General features: G+C 43.7%; 1 protein-coding gene across 3 annotated transcripts in view; it reads right to left on the reverse strand.

Annotated features, from left to right (window-relative positions):
* LOC146565422 (uncharacterized) overlaps window positions 1-19,260 on the reverse strand; it is a 31,158-nt gene that overhangs the window by 5,465 nt on the left and 6,433 nt on the right. Inside the window, exons 3-5 of one of the 3 annotated variants that reach the window (XM_085288558.1) lie at window positions 9,723-9,822; window positions 4,340-6,462; window positions 3,681-3,983 (exon numbers count right to left, since the gene is read on the reverse strand). In XM_085288558.1, the coding sequence (XP_085144684.1) occupies window positions 3,681-3,983; window positions 4,340-6,446 (2,410 nt within the window). In that variant the 5' untranslated portion in view covers window positions 6,447-6,462; window positions 9,723-9,822. Of the gene's footprint in view, window positions 1-3,680; window positions 3,984-4,339; window positions 6,463-9,718; window positions 9,823-19,260 lie in introns of all 3 variants that reach the window. The other 2 variants (XM_085288559.1, XM_085288557.1) reach the window with 2 other exon arrangements.

Raw genomic sequence — 19,260 nt, forward strand, 5'->3', positions numbered from 1 at the left:
TAATGTGGTTATGGTGTTAACATCATTTTAGCGAGATTAACGCTGACAGCACTAGTAATTACTAAAGTAGAACTTTTAACCCCTTATTACTAGGGGTGCAACAATACACAAAATTCACGGTTCGGTTCGATACTTTGGTGTCATGGTTCGATATTTTTCCGATACAAAAAAAAATGCTCATGCCTTTTTAATTTGTCATTTATTAAATTTTCACGGCACATTCCGCACCACATCTCTGTGCGTTCATCATTTGTTTGAAGCCAGCTCACCTCCTGCAACTACTTTTCCGAGAATACGTGCTTCTTTTGTGGTTCGGACTCCTTCTGACATTTCTTTGGAGGTGGAGGAACATCACAGTAATTGATTAAAGGAGCTTGCTTCTTCGACATCTTTAAGAGTTCTAAACAAATGTCTGTCCTCCTCCTGAAAATCTTATGTATGCAAACACGCGTTGCAACTTCTTATCTTGTGCCCGTTTTTTATTTTGACAGCGAATGCGCACCTGCGGACCACTTATGTGCAGCCCTGGTTATTTCGCTTGTCATATTGCAGCCACAGAAATTCTTTTGTCCATGAAACCATAAAGCTGAACTTTCTTTTTGCCTTATAGTCTGATTTGTCATAACTTTTCCGTTTTGTGGTAAGCTTTTCTTTGGCTGTCACTTCTTCACCCTGACCTGTCTTATTTGGCTCAGCAGAACTAAAATATTGTGGCGAGCTCAGACAAGGAGGAGACGGAGGTATCGTTTGGTCTTGCTTCCCGTGAGCTAGCCAGGGAGCACAGCCGTTTATTAACATCTGCAGAAGAACACTGCCGCTAGCTAACTGCTCAGCGCGGCAACAGCACAGCAACAACAACAACAGCAACAACAGCAACAACAACAACACACAGGGCGCCCTCTGACCCCGGAAGGACACACCGTCGCAGCGAGAGGGCGTCACCCGTCACTATGGCAACATAAACAAAACATAACTGTACAAACAGAACCCCGAACAGCCCTGACCCGCTACATAGCCCCCACCTAAGGGGTCAGTCGTCCTCAACGACCCCATTACCTCACACAAAGTTCTGCAAATGTCCAGGTGCCTTCTTTTGGCGCACCGGCCGGTCACGACTGGCGGGGGAAAAGTCACTCGGGTCAGAACATGGGGTGCCACCATCATCCCACTTCTGACACCAATGTGGCGAGCTCAGACAAGGAGGAGACGGGGGTATCGTTTGGTCTTGCTTCCCGTGAGCTAGCCAGGGAGCACAGCCGTTTATTAACATCTGCAGAAGAACACTGCCGCTAGCTAACTGCTCAGCGCGGCAGCAGCACAGCAACGACAACAACACACAGGGCGCCCTCTGACCCCGGAAGGACACACCGTCGCAGCGAGAGGGCGTCACCCGTCACTATGGCAACATAAACAAAACATAACTGTACAAACAGAACCCCGAACAGCCCTGACCCGCTACATAGCCCCCACCTAAGGGGTCAGTCGTCCTCAACGACCCCATTACCTCACACAAAGTTCTGCAAATGTCCAGGTGCCTTCTTTTGGCGCACCGGCCGGTCACGACTGGCAGGGGAAAAGTCACTCGGGTCAGAACATGGGGTGCCACCATCATCCCACTTCTGACACCAATGTGGCGAGCTCAGACAAGGAGGAGACGGGGGTATCGTTTGGTCTTGCTTCCCGTGAGCTAGCCAGGGAGCACAGCCGTTTATTAACATCTGCAGAAGAACACTGCCGCTAGCTAACTGCTCAGCGCGGCAACAGCACAGCAACAACAACAACACACAGGGCGCCCTCTGACCCCGGAAGGACACACCGTCGCAGCGAGAGGGCGTCACCCGTCACTATGGCAACATAAACAAAACATAACTGTACAAACAGAACCCCGAACAGCCCTGACCCGCTACATAGCCCCCACCCAAGGGGTCAGTCGTCCCCGACGACCCCATTACCTCACACAAAGTCCTGCAAATGTCCAGGTGCCTTCTTTTGGCGCACCGGCCGATCACGACTGGCGGGGGAAAAGTCACTCGGGTCAGAACATGGGGTGCCACCATCATCCCACTTCTGACACCAATGTGGCGAGCTCAGACAAGGAGGAGACGGGGGTATCGTTTGGTCTTGCTTCCCGTGAGCTAGCCAGGGAGCACAGCCGTTTATTGACATCTGCAGAAGAACACTGCCGCTAGCTAACTGCTCAGCGCGGCAGCAGCACAGCAACGACAACAACACACAGGGCGCCCTCTGACCCCGGAAGGACACACCGTCGCAGCGAGAGGGCGTCACCCGTCACTATGGCAACATAAACAAAACATAACTGTACAAACAGAACCCCGAACAGCCCTGATCCGCTACAATATATATCCTGCTGCTTTTGCACACGCACTCACATAACGCTCATCGATTCTCTGCGCGATCAACCTCTCACATGTTTAAGCTTGTTGCGGGAGATTTCACCTGTCATTTTTGCATAGTAAGCTAACGATTGATAAGACGATGTCAGAGGAATTGGTGCGCAAATTATCATCACTCACCAATCAGTGCTGTCGCTCTCTATACACAGTTCGCCCGATTGCAAAGTGAAACAAGTGAAAGCAAAAAACAAGCGCAAATTCAAACACGATTTCAATATGTCACATATTGACAGTGGCTCATCGATGCCAATGACATAATTACCCAGCTACATTTCCGAAAGAATGCAAAAGCATTGACATATATTTTTCCGTCCTACGATAGCCCGACGGACAGGGCAGAGATAGATTTTGGTAGCCCAACTGGAAAAATCGCTAGCCCCAGGACGTCGGGCAGCGAGCCCTGTATCTGATTGAGGAATCACTCATCTTTGGAAAAGAGAGTTTATTACAGAGAAATGGCTCTTTCCAAAATAAAAGCTATACTATACGCTTCTTCTGGGCTATATTCTCAGCAGCATATTAAACATATCAGGTCCCCATAAGGAGAATCATGTGCTAACGGCTGTCTAAATGACTAGGGTAAAGTTTGTAGCATGCGTGCTTGTTGTTTTTGTCTGCTTCCACTTGTCTTTGCACTAGGATGATGTCGGTGTAAATGTGCAGTCATATTTGTTGTGTTCCCACTAGTGCTGTCAGCGTAAATCTCGTTGAAATGACGTTAACGCCACAACACGGCAAATCTCCGTGCCAACACGTTAACGAGCTAACTGCGCTAACACACTAGTTCCCACCCATGTAATTGAGCATTGCATGGCACATCCAACATACTGTTTTACTTTAGTCCATGACTCGCTTACCTTCAGGGTCATACATCACATGAAAACCAAAATAGTTCCAAACGCCAGATCTGAATGAGGGTGGGGGAGGTTCAATTTGCCATGTTGCAAGGAGAGCTTAACTTCTGTCTCGCTAGCTTGCCCTGCGCTCAGTGAATCTGCGTTCGACTACTCCGCCTAGGCTGCACTGTCAAGCGCAGATCCACTGAGCGCTCAACACAGACAGCATCGTCAGAAGGAAAGTTGATAAAATAAATTAAAATTTTATTTTGTATTGTTTGATACATATGCGTACAGAACCGAAAGCACTGTATCGAATGGTTCAATATCGATACGAGTATCGTTGCACCCCTACTTATTACCTAATAAAGTAATCCCACCACAGTGCCCAACACTGCACACATCAATGTACAAGAGGTGGAGCACTCACCAATAAACTCAAAAACCTCCTCGAAGTACTGTCGAAGGTTTTGCTTGCTGTTGTCAGTGGCCGGGATCCTTTTGTAGCGCAGTCCAGAGCTGACGTGGTAGAGAGGCAGGTGTGTGGTCACGTTGACCACGTAGCCGATGTTGAGGCGTAGGAGCAGGTCCAGGTCCTGAGCATCTCTCTCATTTCCCAGATACAGGAAGGGCAGGATGGGACTGACCACAGCGTTCTCCGCATCAGGAGTCATCACAGACTCATCGGAAAGAGAAGCCGGCAAGGAAGAGGAGAGCGGCAGAGAGAGGCGCACTGGGAAATGATAGTGTCGAGAGGTGGTGTTAACTGCGAGTTAACAAGTAGCTGCTACAACAAAGCACCAAATCAAGAGAACACTTAAAAAATCAATACAATGCAACGACAAAAACTAAAGTGAATCTGCAATTCTGTCCCTGATGCAAAAGTGGGTCATATTATTCTGTGTGCATTATTGGTAGATTATAAAAGCAGGTTGCACTAGAACATTAACACTGTCATAAAATGAAGCTAATCAAAAGATTTTTGATCAACAGCTGTGATCAAAACAAGCTGACACCAGCTATTATGACCCAGGTTTACATCACTGACCGCAATGGCCTCAGCACAATTGGATTTTAAGCTGTTCTTACTTCTGTTGTTCTCCTCATCTTGCTCTCTGTTCAGGGAGTTCAAGGCCAGGTGAAGTGACTGAGCCGACGACAGAGTGTGTCCTCCCTCCCTGTCTCTCTGCCAAGGCTTGGGTTTGATTAGCGTAGTGGGGGCGGATGGTGGAGGGGAAAAGGACACAGGTGACGGTGGGGAGGCAGAGCGGGGAGAGGGGGAGGAGGGATATGCTGCGTCTTCGTCATGGTCAGGCCCATCGCTCATTCCCGCATCCTCGGCTTTATTCAAAAGCCTCTTCAGCGAGCTCCGACCGTTGTCGTACTCCGGTCCTGACCTGCAGCCCATAAAATCGAGGGCTGCCATTTTGCCCTGCTGAAGCCGCCTCCGTCCAGCGTGGTCTGTGAGCTGCGTCTGTGCGTACTCCTTGAGGTTTTGACAGTCCAGGAGAACGAGCCCTGTTCCATTACTGCCATTCTGGGTCTGACTCGCACAGGTTTTCGCGACTCCTACACCTCCCCCAGCACAGTGATTTTTTTGAGCTTTAGAGTGGGTCATCTTCTTGGCCAATTCTTCGGGCCAGATGGTGCGCACGCTGTAGTCGTCATCATCGGCTTGATACACAGACATCGGATGAGCTGCTGGAATGCTTCTTCCTGGGGGTTTGCCTCTGCGAGGGTTGTATGTGACCACTATGGGGTCGCTGCTGCAGTAGCTGCAGGTGGAACTGCCCGTTTGGGAAGCTTTGGGGTTGCAGCCTGTGACGCAGCTCTGTATTGCCCGCAGAGGGGCAGAAGAGGACAGCGGGGTGCAGGGAAGACATCCTCCTACAAGTTTTTTGCGAAGAATAGCAGGACTCTCAAAGTTTCCAGCCTCACCAGAGCAGGAGGCACAGCGGAGAGGTTTGAACAGGCCCGCGCGACACTCAGAAGCAGTGCTGTTAGAAGATGAGGTGTTAGAGGTGGAGGCGTTGGAGAGACACCCACCCAGATTTCTCAGGCCCATTTCTTTACCTCCTCTCTTTACTGCTCCAACATTGTGACCACAGGAAAATGAGGTGGAAGTGCTTCCACCACCTCCTTGAAAGCTAGCCGAGTGCCCTTTACACCCTCTGCATCTTACCAACCTCCAGCAGCCACAACTGAATGGGTGCGCGCAGTCGATGGTGCAGGTGTGGTCAGGGCTGGGGAACCCTCCAGCGTGGGAGGAGCAAGGAGAGAGGGGTAAACCATGAAGAAGGTGAGGGCGGTGATCCCTGGGTTGAGAGGCTGGGTGAGGCTGTCTACGTTGCTGAAGAGAGGCTGCGACATAGGTGGGTTGGGAGGAAGGAGACGGGGGGTAGGTGGAGTTTAGGATGGCAGCATGGGGCAAAGGGACAGAGTTGTGGTGGTGGGTCAGACTGTGACTATTTAGGCTTTGATGGACCGGTCCCAGTTTGGTGCTTGTCCTGTGACCTATAGAGGAAAACTCGTGGTCACATCTGTTAAGAAAACCAGTGTTTTCCTTCTCCTTTTCACTCCTAAACTTATGCTGCTGCGCCTGGGCGGGGACAAACTGTAGGACCCCACCAGGGGCTGATGACAGCTGACGAATTCGCTGTGGCCTGTGTTCGACGCCACCTGGCCTCCCTGCAGTTCCGGTTTTTCTCTCACACTGTCCTTGTTCGAACCCTGAAGAGACACATTTCCCTCTGCCACTTTTTATACTCCCGCTACGCCCTAATGAGTTGCTGAATCCTCCGCCTCCTCCACCACCTCTTCCTCCTTTGTCCAATGTCACTCTGATATCAATAGTATGCGTGTGTGAGGGCAGACGCGGGCCGAGAGTTACCGTGCCATTGCTGTGGCAGTGGCTAGGGATGTGTCTGACGGCCGCCGGGAGGACAGGTTGGTCGCCCTTGAATTTCTGCACACGAGAGGACCTGCGCTTGCATTCCAGAGTCAGAGATTTACAGGTGGGTGAATAAAATTGGGACTGAGAAGGATGGAGATGAGCAGGTTGAGCGACTTGTCCATTGGAGGAGGCTGTAAGATGAGAGGAGTGCTGCGGGATAGTCTGTGGGGAAGCCTCGCAAAGGGCTAAATTTTTGGGGCGCTGAATGACCACTATGCGTTCGTCAAGAGGGAGGGGAGGCATCTGGGTTTATGCAAAGCTGTCCAGTGAAAGGGGAAAAAGAGAGATAGAGAAAATAGTCAGGGATTTAGTCTTAGTTCACATATACACTGGAAATGAGGGGCACATTTTACATTCCTTCAGTTTAGATGCAAACAGCACGTGCTCATAAAAGATTATGAACATTGCCTTGCAGCTCCTGAGTTGTATGATGTACACAGATGCAAATGAAAGATTTTTTGTAATTACAGCTTTCAGTGGGTTTTTTTGAAGAGCAAAATTATTTGTGAAATGTAAAGCTCCAAATCCTCAACAATAATGACAACTATTTTCACAACATCAACAGATTTTTAGGTTTTGTATATTTTTGTAAGTCACCTGTAAAGGTGTCTTCCTCGTGACAAACCATGCCAAGAGTCAATACAAAACAACCGACCAACAATCTCTGTTTTGACCTTTATTAACTTGGTGGTATTTCTCTTCATACTTGCTGCAAATGAAAGAGAAATTCTATGAAGTGAAGACCCATAGAGGTGCATGTTTAAGGTGAATGGATATCACAGGAGTAATGACTTTTAAGGAATCCATTTAAACATGCACTGCACAATCTCAGTCTGCTTATACCAGGGCCAGTGGACAGACGCTTTAACCTTCATCTGTATTTATAGGAATCTGACATTCAGTTTGAAACTGCTCCCGGGTAATCCTGTTGGCATTCAACTGTGAGATTCTGAATCCAAAGGTTCAAGAGTGTGTACCTGTTTGCTGTTAGCAGCAAATAATCCTAGCTAATCCTGATAGCAGTGAGGCTTCTTAGCAGCTCTGTTGCAAAAGCTGCATCAAACAAGCTTCAGTAACCTTCATCCCTCTGAGAGGTCCCCAACAAGATGTGTGAACATGAAATAACAGACCATGTTAAAAGCAGCTGAATATACTGCTGAACATAGTATGTTCTGGATGTTAACATTATGTAGCCTTTATTTTGTTTGTATGCTGAAATATGTATGTGGATGCCAAGCTGATTTGGGCACTTAACGTTTTTCAATCTGTTGAATTCGGCACAAAATGTCTTTTTGTATTTCCGTCTCTGCAGTGCATTTTCACTGCGGAACATCCTAGTGACTCACAGTTAGCTAATGGCTCAGTGAGATTCTTCACTTTGTGATTATCTGAGATGAAAGACTTCCTGCCCACAGCCATTAGGCCGTTCACCCTGTCTTTGGTAGCAACTAATTTAACCACATCCTTTGGGCCAATTAAAAACAAGCATTTGTCCAGGCCATGGTATAAACAGAAGGTCACCACGTAGACAACAACACGGCTCAGCTGGAGAGAAAGTTTTCACATCATGACGCAGCAAAAAGAGATGAAGTCAGTGTAATAATAAAACACACATTGAAGTGTCTCTATAGCATTAAACTGTCTGAATGAGTAATGCTTCTAATAACAGGTCGCTGCAGTTACTTCACAATGTCAGAGTTGAAATTTTTACTTTTTTTTGGTACATTCATTATAAACTAGGTCTGCTTTGAAAGGTTAAAATGACATATTATTGTCGTTGAGGTGAAATCCACCCATTGGCACGTATACTCTGTCTGTGATGTTCACTGTGCCGTGAGTTGTTTGGTTAATGGACTGCTTTAATTTCCTTTTTGCCACACTAGCAGACATGGTTGCACTGGTGCCAGGGCTGGTCAGCTGGGAGGATATTAGGATGCTAATGTTCGCGTTGAGCTCTAAACACAGTTTTCTCTGACAAAGAAAATAAAAACTATTCGTTAACTCCTGCCTTTACTTCAGCCATAAAAGGTGTACAGCCTGGTTAACCTTATAGCCGTGGGAGGCTGTTTTAATGTCTGCTTGTTTAATGTTTAATGCTTTGGGATTGAAAATTTGGTATAAACTAGTGAAGTGTGAAAGGGGCAACTGATTTCAGTCACTGAAAATTGATTTCTGGACCTAAGCCTTTTCTGTATGCATCAGTCTCACAAGCCCAGAGCTGTGCAACTGACGTTTGTTAAGAAAAATGTGTATTTTCTGTCCGGTTGGTTTGTTGACAGTTGCCAGATGAAATCTGCTACACCAAAAACCTCATTGGTTGCTAAACATTTACATGGAAGATGTTGACTTGTCTGCAAACATTCACCAACTGGTTGCCCAGTGGCACTGAAACAATGCAAATCTTCTTCAAAGTTAAAGTTGTGCCTTGCTACTACAAACAGAACCTTTCAACTTTTACTTTGAAGGGAAACAGTATCCATTTCCATTATGTGCCACACTTTTCTGTTTCACTACCACACAGCCAGAAGTTAGTGACTGCAGATAAGTTGGTGCCCTCTATGGGTGTCCATGGCGATTGTGCAAATGAGCAATGATGCAATCTTAAGGAGGTTTCTAATGCAACCCTGTACACCTCGTTCTGACCATTTTCACCTACCAGCAACCATTTGCCGACCAGTTGGAGAAGTCGACCAGTGGTTGCTAGGCGGTTGCTGACCAGTCTCTAGGCCTGTGTCACTGGGGCTCTCATTGTTTTTAGCATTTTTTTGGTAAAAGACCTAAATTAATGTTTAATTTGTCATTCTGCCCCTCCACAGCTTTTTATTAGCACTGTTCATGTGTAGAACACCTTTAGGCTAAGCTTTTAGATACTCACTACTTTAATACTTTAATACTTCAAAAATGAATCACAAACTAAGATGGTTTAGAAATGAACCTTTTTGTAGTAAAATAAACCTCACAGGATTATATTAACTTCTAACCATCTTTTGAATGTTGTCATCTCAGACGCCTTCCTAGCTGTAATTTTAATTTTCGGTATTTGATCACACTGACTGCTGCTAACCAGGCACTTGCAGTGGCTGGGTTTCACAGACTGACCCTCGGTGTTTACTTCTTTCAATTTAACCCTCAGCCTAAAAGCATAAAGGCACTCCCTATACTGATCTTTTTATATTAGCAGATCTAGCAAACTAGAAGACCATCAATCCACCTGGTAAATTACATAGAGCTGTTTTTAGAGAGTGATTGTTGAGAGTGGATTTTCTTTTTTAAGCTTACAACTGTGAAGCAACATTCAAAAGTCTCTCAGCACAATGGGAGACTAACAGGTTAAAGTGGGTGCTGGGAGGAACAGATAGCTCGGGACGACACCGGCTGACAGAAACAAAAGAGGGTAGAGATAAAATACAGGGAGGCAGATTATAACGTGACACTATAAACCACAGACTACGGGGAAGGAAGGGACATGTCAAAGTGATCTGGGGATGCCTTCGGTCCCATCACAACACAGTTACCAACCCATAGAGAAAGCAAACCGCGCTCCAGCGTCCCCATGCTTATATCCACGCACAGAGTCTGGTGATGACATCCTCATCTTTTTTTCCTCTTTCAGCCTTGCCTGTGGTGAAGGGGGTGGGTGTTACAATGACCCAGTTTTGTCATGGTGGAAGTCTCTATCACTCTGATTACTTTTCTGTCACATGCTGTAAAGTGCAGGCTGGTTAGTGGCATTTTCACTCAGCTACAGAGAAAAAAGGAAAACACTCAAAGCACACCAGTGATGTTAGGATGTTGTTTCACAGCAAGAACAAAAGACACCACAGCTTTTAAAGTTTCAATTAGGAATTCTGCCTAATCTTCTAAATTAAGCCCATTCGGTGCTTCAAAGGCAACATTAAAGATTGATAAAAGATCCTATTTTCACATCTGCCAAGGAGATTGGATGTGATTGGTCTGGTTGGCAGGGTTAGATGGATTTCAGAGGTCAGGTTTGGCCAAAATGGACCAAACCAAAAGGATTTCTCCAGGATTTCTTAAAATTATTTATAACTGTGAGATAGAGCATTTAATTAAAATTGAAATAAGAAAAACTTGATGTTTTCAAGAAAATATCACAAAGTAAGAATGTCCAAGAATTAAAGAGCAGCGGCTCCAAACTTTTTTTAAGCAGTTATATAAAAAAAGTTTAAAGGCCCTAGTTACATTTGAGATGTTCTTTAGTTTTTTATTTCTCTTATTCAAATAACTCCTCAAATTACACAACATTTAACAACATGTAAATGTGTGTATGCAATATGAAACAACAGAAAAAGAGCCATATTTGTGCAGCACAGAAAATCCTGTACTTGGAGGACGGTTAACAAACCCCAGCAGAACAAGTACTTTTTATGCTAATACTTTAAGCACATTGGGTTGTTAGTACGCGAGAATAAAACAAGGGTATGAGAGCTGTTGATAAAACGATTACCGTAATTGTCGGGCTATAAGCCGCAACTTTTTGCACAAGCTTTGAACCCTGCGGCTTTTAGTCAGGTGCGGCTTTTCTATGGATTGTCCGTGATTTTTGTCATATCGTAAGACGATTTGTTTTGTGTGTTCCGCTGTTGTACGGCACTACGTTGCCTGGCGGAAGGATCGGGGTTCAAGAGTGGTATGTTAGTCACATGTCCGTCTGCCAGGCAACGTAGTGCCGTACGAAGTAGCGCGAAAAACAAACTTCAAAGTAGCGGTACGCGTTCAGCGGGAGTCGTGGATGATGAGCGGCGATAAACTTGCAAGTTATGCCCAACTCCACCGGTGGATTCTGACAGCGTGGAAAAGTGTGAAAACATCCACGATCACCAACGGATTTTGAAGGGCTGGACTGCTGCATGATGGAGAGGAGGACACCGCCACGGCCCTTCTGAGGGTGTTCGACTCTGACACTGACAATGAGGATTTCTTTGGTTTTGAAAGTGACAACGAAGGAGAGAAGAAGAGTGGATGACGAAGCCATCCTGAGCCTGTTTGTATCCGACACTGGAGAAGAGGACTTTGGTGGTTTTAGTGCGCAGGAAGAAGAGAAAGATGGTGGTGAATGACTGACTTTTCTTCTTGTTAAAGCTGTGTCACTGCACCTGAGCCTAAAAGGTAGTCCGAATCTATTTTTCTGGTGTGCTGTAGGCTACTGTTATGTACTACATGTGCAAATATGTACCCATAACTTGTTTTTCAAAATATTAATAAAAGTGATGTCTCCAAACAGCCATCTCTTTCCTGACAATTCCCTTTGTGCATATTCTCTTACATATGATAAGTCAACATTGAAACACCTGCGGCTTTTGGTCAGGTGCGGCTAATGTATGTACAAAACAGGATTTTCCCCTGATTTTAGCTTGTGCGGCTAATATTTAGGTGCGCTTTGTAGTCCGGGAAATACGGTAATCAAATTTGTGTTTAATTAGCTGTGTTTATGTAAAATCACTGCAGTCGGTTGGTCCTAATTAACCTGCTCGTCTAATGGAATCTGATAAAAGTCTGCAAGCTACCTGCTCTGCCAACATGCTGTACATGCCGAGGGCTGACGCATTTCCAGTAATTGTATTTTTTTTTTTTTAAATAATAGTGAGGGTACAAAGTGTACAGGGTTTGTTTGAAGCCTTTTTAAAAGGGCAAACTCATTGTTTTGTGGTCACAGAAACAGGCTTGTTATTTTAAATTTAGGATTTGACAGTTTTTCATTGCTGGCGCCTTGTTAATAGCTGAAGTTGACAGATCCTAGGCTGTCTCTAATTGCATCCAAAACACACACGCACGCACACACGCACACAGATGCACAACAAAGAGCAGTCTGTTATTGCATATTGGCAGAGCATGGGCACAAAAGGGACTGGCTTATCGCTCACTGAGATATTAAAGAAAGTTAGAAAAGAAACCCTTTCAGCATTTTAATGGGCCAAATTAATGTGTTACTAACTCTGACTCTTCACACAACATTTCAATAATGGTAAATAATGCTGTTGTATGTAATACGTAAAGTGTATTAGTCTCATAATTCATATCAGTATGTGCACAAAGCTAACTGTATATTTTCAATATGTTTTGAGCACTTTTCTGAGGATTCTGTATGAAACATTTGACAGCAGGCTACATGAAACTGAATAAACAAGCACCGCAGGATGAATGACACACACACACACACACACACACACACGCACGCACGCACACACACGCACACACACGCACACACACACACACACGCTCATGTGTGAATACTTCAGGAAAAATATCTATACTCTGCTAAGCTTTTAAATCACATTAGCTGCTTCTGAATTAGAGCACATAAAAGTAAAATGATTTGAAATACAAACTTTTGCACTTTAAAAGCAATATTTAAGGGGGGAGGAAAAAAAAAGAAGAGTGCCACTCAGTTTCTGTTAGTAAGAGCTGCATGATCCTGCGGGGGAGATCATGACGCCCTCCCTCGGCTCATATTCCACCAGCAGAGCAGAGATAACGGCTTTACAGTCACAGGCGAGAACCAGAAAGAAAAGGTAGACTTCCTAATGTTTTTCCATACGACTGAACTCTCCCACAGCAAAGAAATATCTGCAATAAAATTATAATTTCCTTGAATGAAGCATTAAGTGATTTCCCATGTCAACCAGGCAATTTTAAAGAAATCCAACAATTTTTTTTCGAGAACAAAAGAAGTGCATCCTGATATGCATTACACAATAAGGCCCTCATATGCATGACAGGAGGACAGTGTAAAGCTTACAGTGGGAGGGCCATCGCTGCATAACCCCACAGTGATCAGTCGCAGTGCTGATTTAGGCAGTGTGGTCCATTTCCAGCTGCAGAGGCATTGCAGTGAGTGTTTTTGGGGACAAGCTGTTGAGGGGAGGGAGCTGGTGTTTTTTGGGAGCAGATGGTTGTCTGGTTTTGCAAGATTGATAGCGATATTTCTGCTCTCTCTCACCCCACCCCCGTTTTAAGTAGCTACTTCATCACAATGCACCTTACAGCAAACACAGAGCAGACAGCAGCAGAGCAAACACCACTTTGAGGATGCTCAATAACTCTAAATGGGTTGATTTAAAGAATCTCTTCCACTGCATGTGTTTTTTTTGTCATGCTTCTTTTTTTATATATAACAGTAAGGGTTCTTGAGCATGAGGATGGCAGGAAACTTTGTCATCTTGAGTCACTTGTTTCCAGAGGCTGATGAACAGGCTGTTTCTGTCAGAGGACGATCCACATTTCCACATTTTTGCTTGTGTTGAGCTGACAGTGGGCACAAAATGACAAGAGGCGGTCTGCTGCTCTCTTTGCTCTTCCGCACACATAAGCAAACGGACAGATGGAAAGAAAGAGTTATGGGCACTGGACACAAGCTGGTGTGAAAGTTAGTTAACAGATTTCTGTAGTGTAAAGTGTCAAATGTAAAGGAAATGTGTTGATTCAAATTATTGATGGATGCTCACTAATAACATATAATAATAAAATGAATAAAGTAAGCTCTTTATGCCTATGTATTACCGTTTGGTGAAAATTATGTCATCATGTAATGTTATGACGCTGGATGACTCCCATTTAAAATCATAAGTAACTGATGGGATATAACTTTGGATAAAATACATATTGTCAAAACTTAACTTTGAAGATTGTGATTTGTAGCTGAAAAAAAGGTGATAAATCAAAATATACACTACTGCAATGCTAAACACATTGCAAAATCGCAATATTATCTTATTGTGAGTGAAGTATTGTGATAGCATCATAGCGTTTGGTGAGTCTCTGAACTCTAATGGTAGCTGGTGGAGTTGCAACCTGCTCAGTCAGCCTGCAAAATCTGCCCCTCTTTGCAAAAAAGTGCAGACTAATCCTTTAAAATTCTAGCTTAAAATAAAAGCTAATTTTTTTTCTACATATATGACTTAGTGATTTTAGTGGCTTAGTGAATTAGACCAATTACTCTATGTACCTCTATGTCTTCATTAAAGAGTAAACAGAGCAAGTTTCCTTTACTTGCATGGATGTTGATGGCAGAGAATAATGCACCAATCATCAGGACCTGTCAGGACTTAAACACTCGAGTGTGACTTGGCGTTAAGCTTCAACAAGCCAAGCAGCAGAAAACTCCTCCTCTGTTGTACTGCTAAACACTGATAATACACTTGGCTGACCACCAAAGCATTATGGGAAACATCCAGTCCAGAAGCAGCCAAGTACCAAGCGCACAAAATTTGTTCTACATGTAAGCAAAACACATACTCTGCCCATCATCATTGGGTGCCTTGACAGTGGAGTCACGGCAGTATGTAGTCCCCCCTTCAACACGCCCCAGGGTAGTAATGTTAATTGTGACAGCAGTGGGTTGCAGATAGGAAAAGGGAGCAGGGAGCGAGGCTCCGCCTGCCCATCTTAAGTATGATATGAATGATAATGACTAATAAAGCACCCAGCACAGATAGCTGGTTGCCAAAGTGGGTCAGAATCAGATGTGAATAACATTTTGACACAGAAACAAGTAGGTTAATGTGTCAGTGTCAGGTGTTATTGACCGACTGAGGTATGATTGTGTATTACATATTACATAGTAATTAATTACACTACTCTATGTATTAATAAATTAAGTTTTGGCTGTTCTAGGTGTACACTCAGCTTTAACATCATTTTTAAGACGTGTGAAACTCGTTCACGCACTATAAATGTTTTTCGGACTCACCTATGCTTAATGTGAATGTGACCGTTCACAGCGACTGTGTTTCGTAGGACAAATTTCTGGCAATTATTTCTTTGGAGCAAACTCGATTTTCAAATTTTTCTAATGCAAATAAACAATATTGACCAATCAGAATCCTGCAATTGTCAACAAAACGTGCACCGTTACTGAATATACAATCTGACTATCTCTGAAAGTATTTCTCTACCACCTCAGATGTGAGCTCAAACTGCCCCACTGAAATCCTGAAATATGTATGAAAGCCGGCGTGATACAGCTTCAACTCCTGAATCAAACCATGAAATTCTCCCTTCTGTTGCCTTATTGTGAGAACCCAGAATCTCATTTTCTTCCTTTTCTTGTATAGAAACATCAGGAACAGCTCACCATCGCTCCTTGTCGACTCGGTTTTTTCGTAGTAAACTTTACCGTCACGTTCTTGTCCTTTTGTGCAAGAAAATTAACATCTACAACACTGTTTTACATTAATGTGTGTCAGAAAAAAAAGGGATTGGATTGCAGTAGTATATTATTTGTAACAAAGCTTTGGAAGCGCATTTAAAACAGCATAAATAATGCGTTATCAACGTCAGGCTTTTCTGTAATGACATCAAGTGACAACTACTGACACCTCAGACTAAGTGAAGTTAGACAAGATAAAGAAACTAGTTTTTAAAAAAGTTTGGTTATTGTGTGCGTAAGAACGGCACAGAGATGTGCGCAAGTCATTGTGAGTCACACTCTAATCAGACCTTAGTCGCACATCTAATGATGCATTCACTTGAGACAAAGGAAATGTCTGGCAACTCACTTGTATGTGATGACTTCGTTGTGACTCAGATGCCCAAATCAGAGTATTTTGCCAACAAAGGCATGATAATGTTACAATAATGACACACGAGGATCGTTTACGGCCATTCTTAAATATCCAACATCTCAAATAAAACGCCCTGCTGTTTGGCTCAAAAGGCATTTATGCTCTCTGCTGGTGTGCGTTAGTTCTTTGCATGCTTTAATTTTTAACAGCAATCGGTCTCAACACAGCTTCCACCACTACGGGCTAGGGAGGCAAAGTCAAAATAATTACATCACCTAATCGCCACAGTCAGCAGACAGAAAGTGATGGAAGCAACAGCACAAGCTGGCCAATCAGTGAGCATTAAGTCAACTCAGTTTATGAACATAGCACATTTAAACACAACAGACGTTGACCAAAGTGCTGCACCGCAAGAAAGATTATCAAAAAGCCATGCAAATAATTTAACAATTAACACCTAGAAAAAGAAGTGATAGGACGTGTGGTGTTATAACCCTCGCACATCTGTGCAGTTCTTCTTCTTCTTCTCCTTTTCTGAATTTAACAAAAATGCCAAATACCAACTACCAACCGAGGAGAAAACCAGTGCTAATCACCGGCTTGTGCTTTTACCTGGGCAGGTTCATCAAAGCACTGGGTCAACTGTTCAAACTCTGAACAGCACAGCTGAATGATTAGCCTCAGCAGGGTGATCAATAAGCCCACAACTGACCGTGTCACATTTAAAGAGCCATATTAACAGGACAAACGCAGCCCAGGGCACGTTTATGTTTGCAACTGGTTTGCCTCTGTGTTATGACGCTGCAGATGTGCTTTGGTTGTAAAGTCAGGTTAGCGAATCTAGCTAGCACTCTGTTTTGCCTCTCACCGTCGTCTCATCAGCATCACCACAAGCACAAATAAACACTCACGGTCTTCCTCTGGACTCTTGTTCACATGGACATTTTAAAGGCCATTAATTGTCAGTGTATTTTAATTCGTTGCTGTTTATATGCTGTATTCTTAAACCTCGCAAAAAACAATGATGCTGTGGGGTGTAACAGCACAATGAGGAAGGCGTTTAAGCTCTGTGCAGTTTTATCGGAACGCCAAAGAAATGACAATCCTAAAATAGAAATCTAAGAATAGACAGTGACAAAAGGAGCTCAGGAAGAGGTTTTGTGGTTGGTTGGGACTTGAGCCCTCTGTCAGGTAAAGATAAGAAGAGAAATATTCTTTGAATATATAATCTCTGTAAAAAGAACGCCGTCTCAATTACCTTTAAAACTCTTGAAATGTTCTCGTTTCCATCCACCGGATTTCAGCTCACACTGTAACTTTCTGACATGTCGACTCTTACAAACAAAGGTAAAAAAAAAGTCTTAAAGATTAACTGTCAAACAAGATGTAACAACGCGTAGCGAAACCCTCTGAGTGACTGTGTGTGATCATTTGTTACAAGCCTGATCTAAACCAGTGAAGGGGGAAGGTTTAACTGGCGGGCAGGAAGGCTTTAAATCTAGTTTAAAGACCTCACACACACGAGAACCTTTGGAGGAGCAGAGCAGAAAAGCTCCACTGGGTCCCAAATCATTTTGTCTCTTGCGGGTAACACCGAAACCTTATGCTATTTGACAGAGAGTCGCTCAACTAGAACAGAAAAAAGGAAAAAAAAAAAGTCAACAGCAGCATCTGTTAGTTGCAGCGTGGTAACAACACTCGGTTTCTATTTTTCCCTCATATCCTCGAAAAGAAACCCCCTCCCCTAAGAAAGTATGAGTGTGCATGAAAATAATAATACAGGACAACCCCGGGGCTGTCGCGGCATCTCTCTCAGCGCCAAGGCTGGCCGACGGCGTCAACATTTAGAAGGAGGAACGCTTAATGATTTAATCATTACTAACAGTGGGAGCGATTCTGAGGTCATGTTGGGAGGATTCATTTGAGGTCTGGAGCCCTATATGGAGCCGGATCACATGTTTCAGTGTATTATTTCACATTAATCAGACAGGCTGTCATTGGCTGTTTCTTTAAAAAGAAATCAAGGTAATCCTGTGCGTTATTACTCACTTGGCCATATTTAGTGTATGTTTGCCTTTAAATAAACTAGTAATGTTTCAGAACTTCACTTGCATAGCAACCACTTTAGTGTTCGTTTCGCATTCGTAAGACGTCTTGTTATAAATGATTTAGGATCCATGTATGAAAAGCAGTGACTTCCTGTATTTGAGCATGCAGATGACAACACACATTAGTTTTCCTTTTTTTAAATACCAGCTCGTAATCCAAATTAAATCATCTACTTTTAACTGCTTGCCACCAATTCAGTGCTCCCGTTTCAGTCAGTCATACAGTCCAGCAGTCTCTAAACCAACCCTTCATTCATTACCATCATTACCAATACTTCAATGTATATGTTATGTTGTTTTATATTATTTTATTTTACTTCCTTGCACTCTTTCACACTATAGAACGCTCTCTGCTCTCTCACTTGCCCCCATTAGGATAAATAAAGTTATCTGACTCTGAATCGTTCACTTCTCCTCACAGCAGGGTTGCATATGTGATCAGTTAATCTCCTGTGGCCTATAACACGTCAGAGAGCACGAAAAGTTTTAAACTCAAACATATTCAATTTCCCATGAAACAGAGAAGAACGAGCCAGCTCCACTCTGGAGAAGCTACTGAGTTTGCTGATTCATTTCAGGTAACAATCAAACCCTGTGATCACTTAACAGTCATCCTGACTAGTCTGCTGACTCTGACTTTGGGTGTGACAACAGAAGACCTGTTTGAGGCCTTTGTCCATTTACAGAGGATTATGCACATCCACATGGAGAAAAATGCTACTACGGTACTAAGTGTTTACTCTTCAGTCAACACTAGATTTATATTTAAGATGCCAAGTTATCATTGCCATTTTATATCTTGCCCAGTGATTATTGTTGGATCTGTATGATACAATGTACCTACTGTACTTTTCCATGAGGAACTTTCTAAGGACACTGAAATACTGCAGACACACACATTATCATTATATATAGTGTGAAAGTAGAACATAGAGAGTGATTTTGGACACCTACGTGGCTGTAACATTGTTTCTATGGTTTCCTGATGTGTGTGCCTTCTGACATTAAACTCAAGCACATAAAGAATATGCATACTCATCACAGGGAAGATGAGGGTGTTAACCTTCATGTCCTTCAAGCTACTACATCACTCTGATGTGATCATTTTTTTTAAAGTAATCTCAAGTGATGCTCATGTTCCTGTGTTTTATACATAGGTTGAAAATATTTCAGAGTTAATCAGCTGCTGTTAATCAGTTTAACCACCTTTTAAATGCCACCTTGATGCCTCTTCCCTTGGTTTAATAGATGGAGATTTTTAGCATTGTCTGACAGAAGCGTTGGACCATCAGCAGAACTGCTCGTGCTTTCACCTGGACAGGTTGACCGAAGCACTGAGTCAACACTGAACAGCAGAGCTGAACGATTATTCTCAGCGGGGTGATCACTAAACCCACAACTGACTGTGTCAGGTTAAAGAGCGAT

Source organism: Mchenga conophoros, linkage group LG10 (genome assembly GCF_057382185.1).
Source record: "Mchenga conophoros isolate Kocher_MC1m ecotype Shallow Benthic linkage group LG10, M_conophoros_male_GT1.1, whole genome shotgun sequence".
Lineage (NCBI taxonomy): Eukaryota > Metazoa > Chordata > Actinopteri > Cichliformes > Cichlidae > Mchenga > Mchenga conophoros.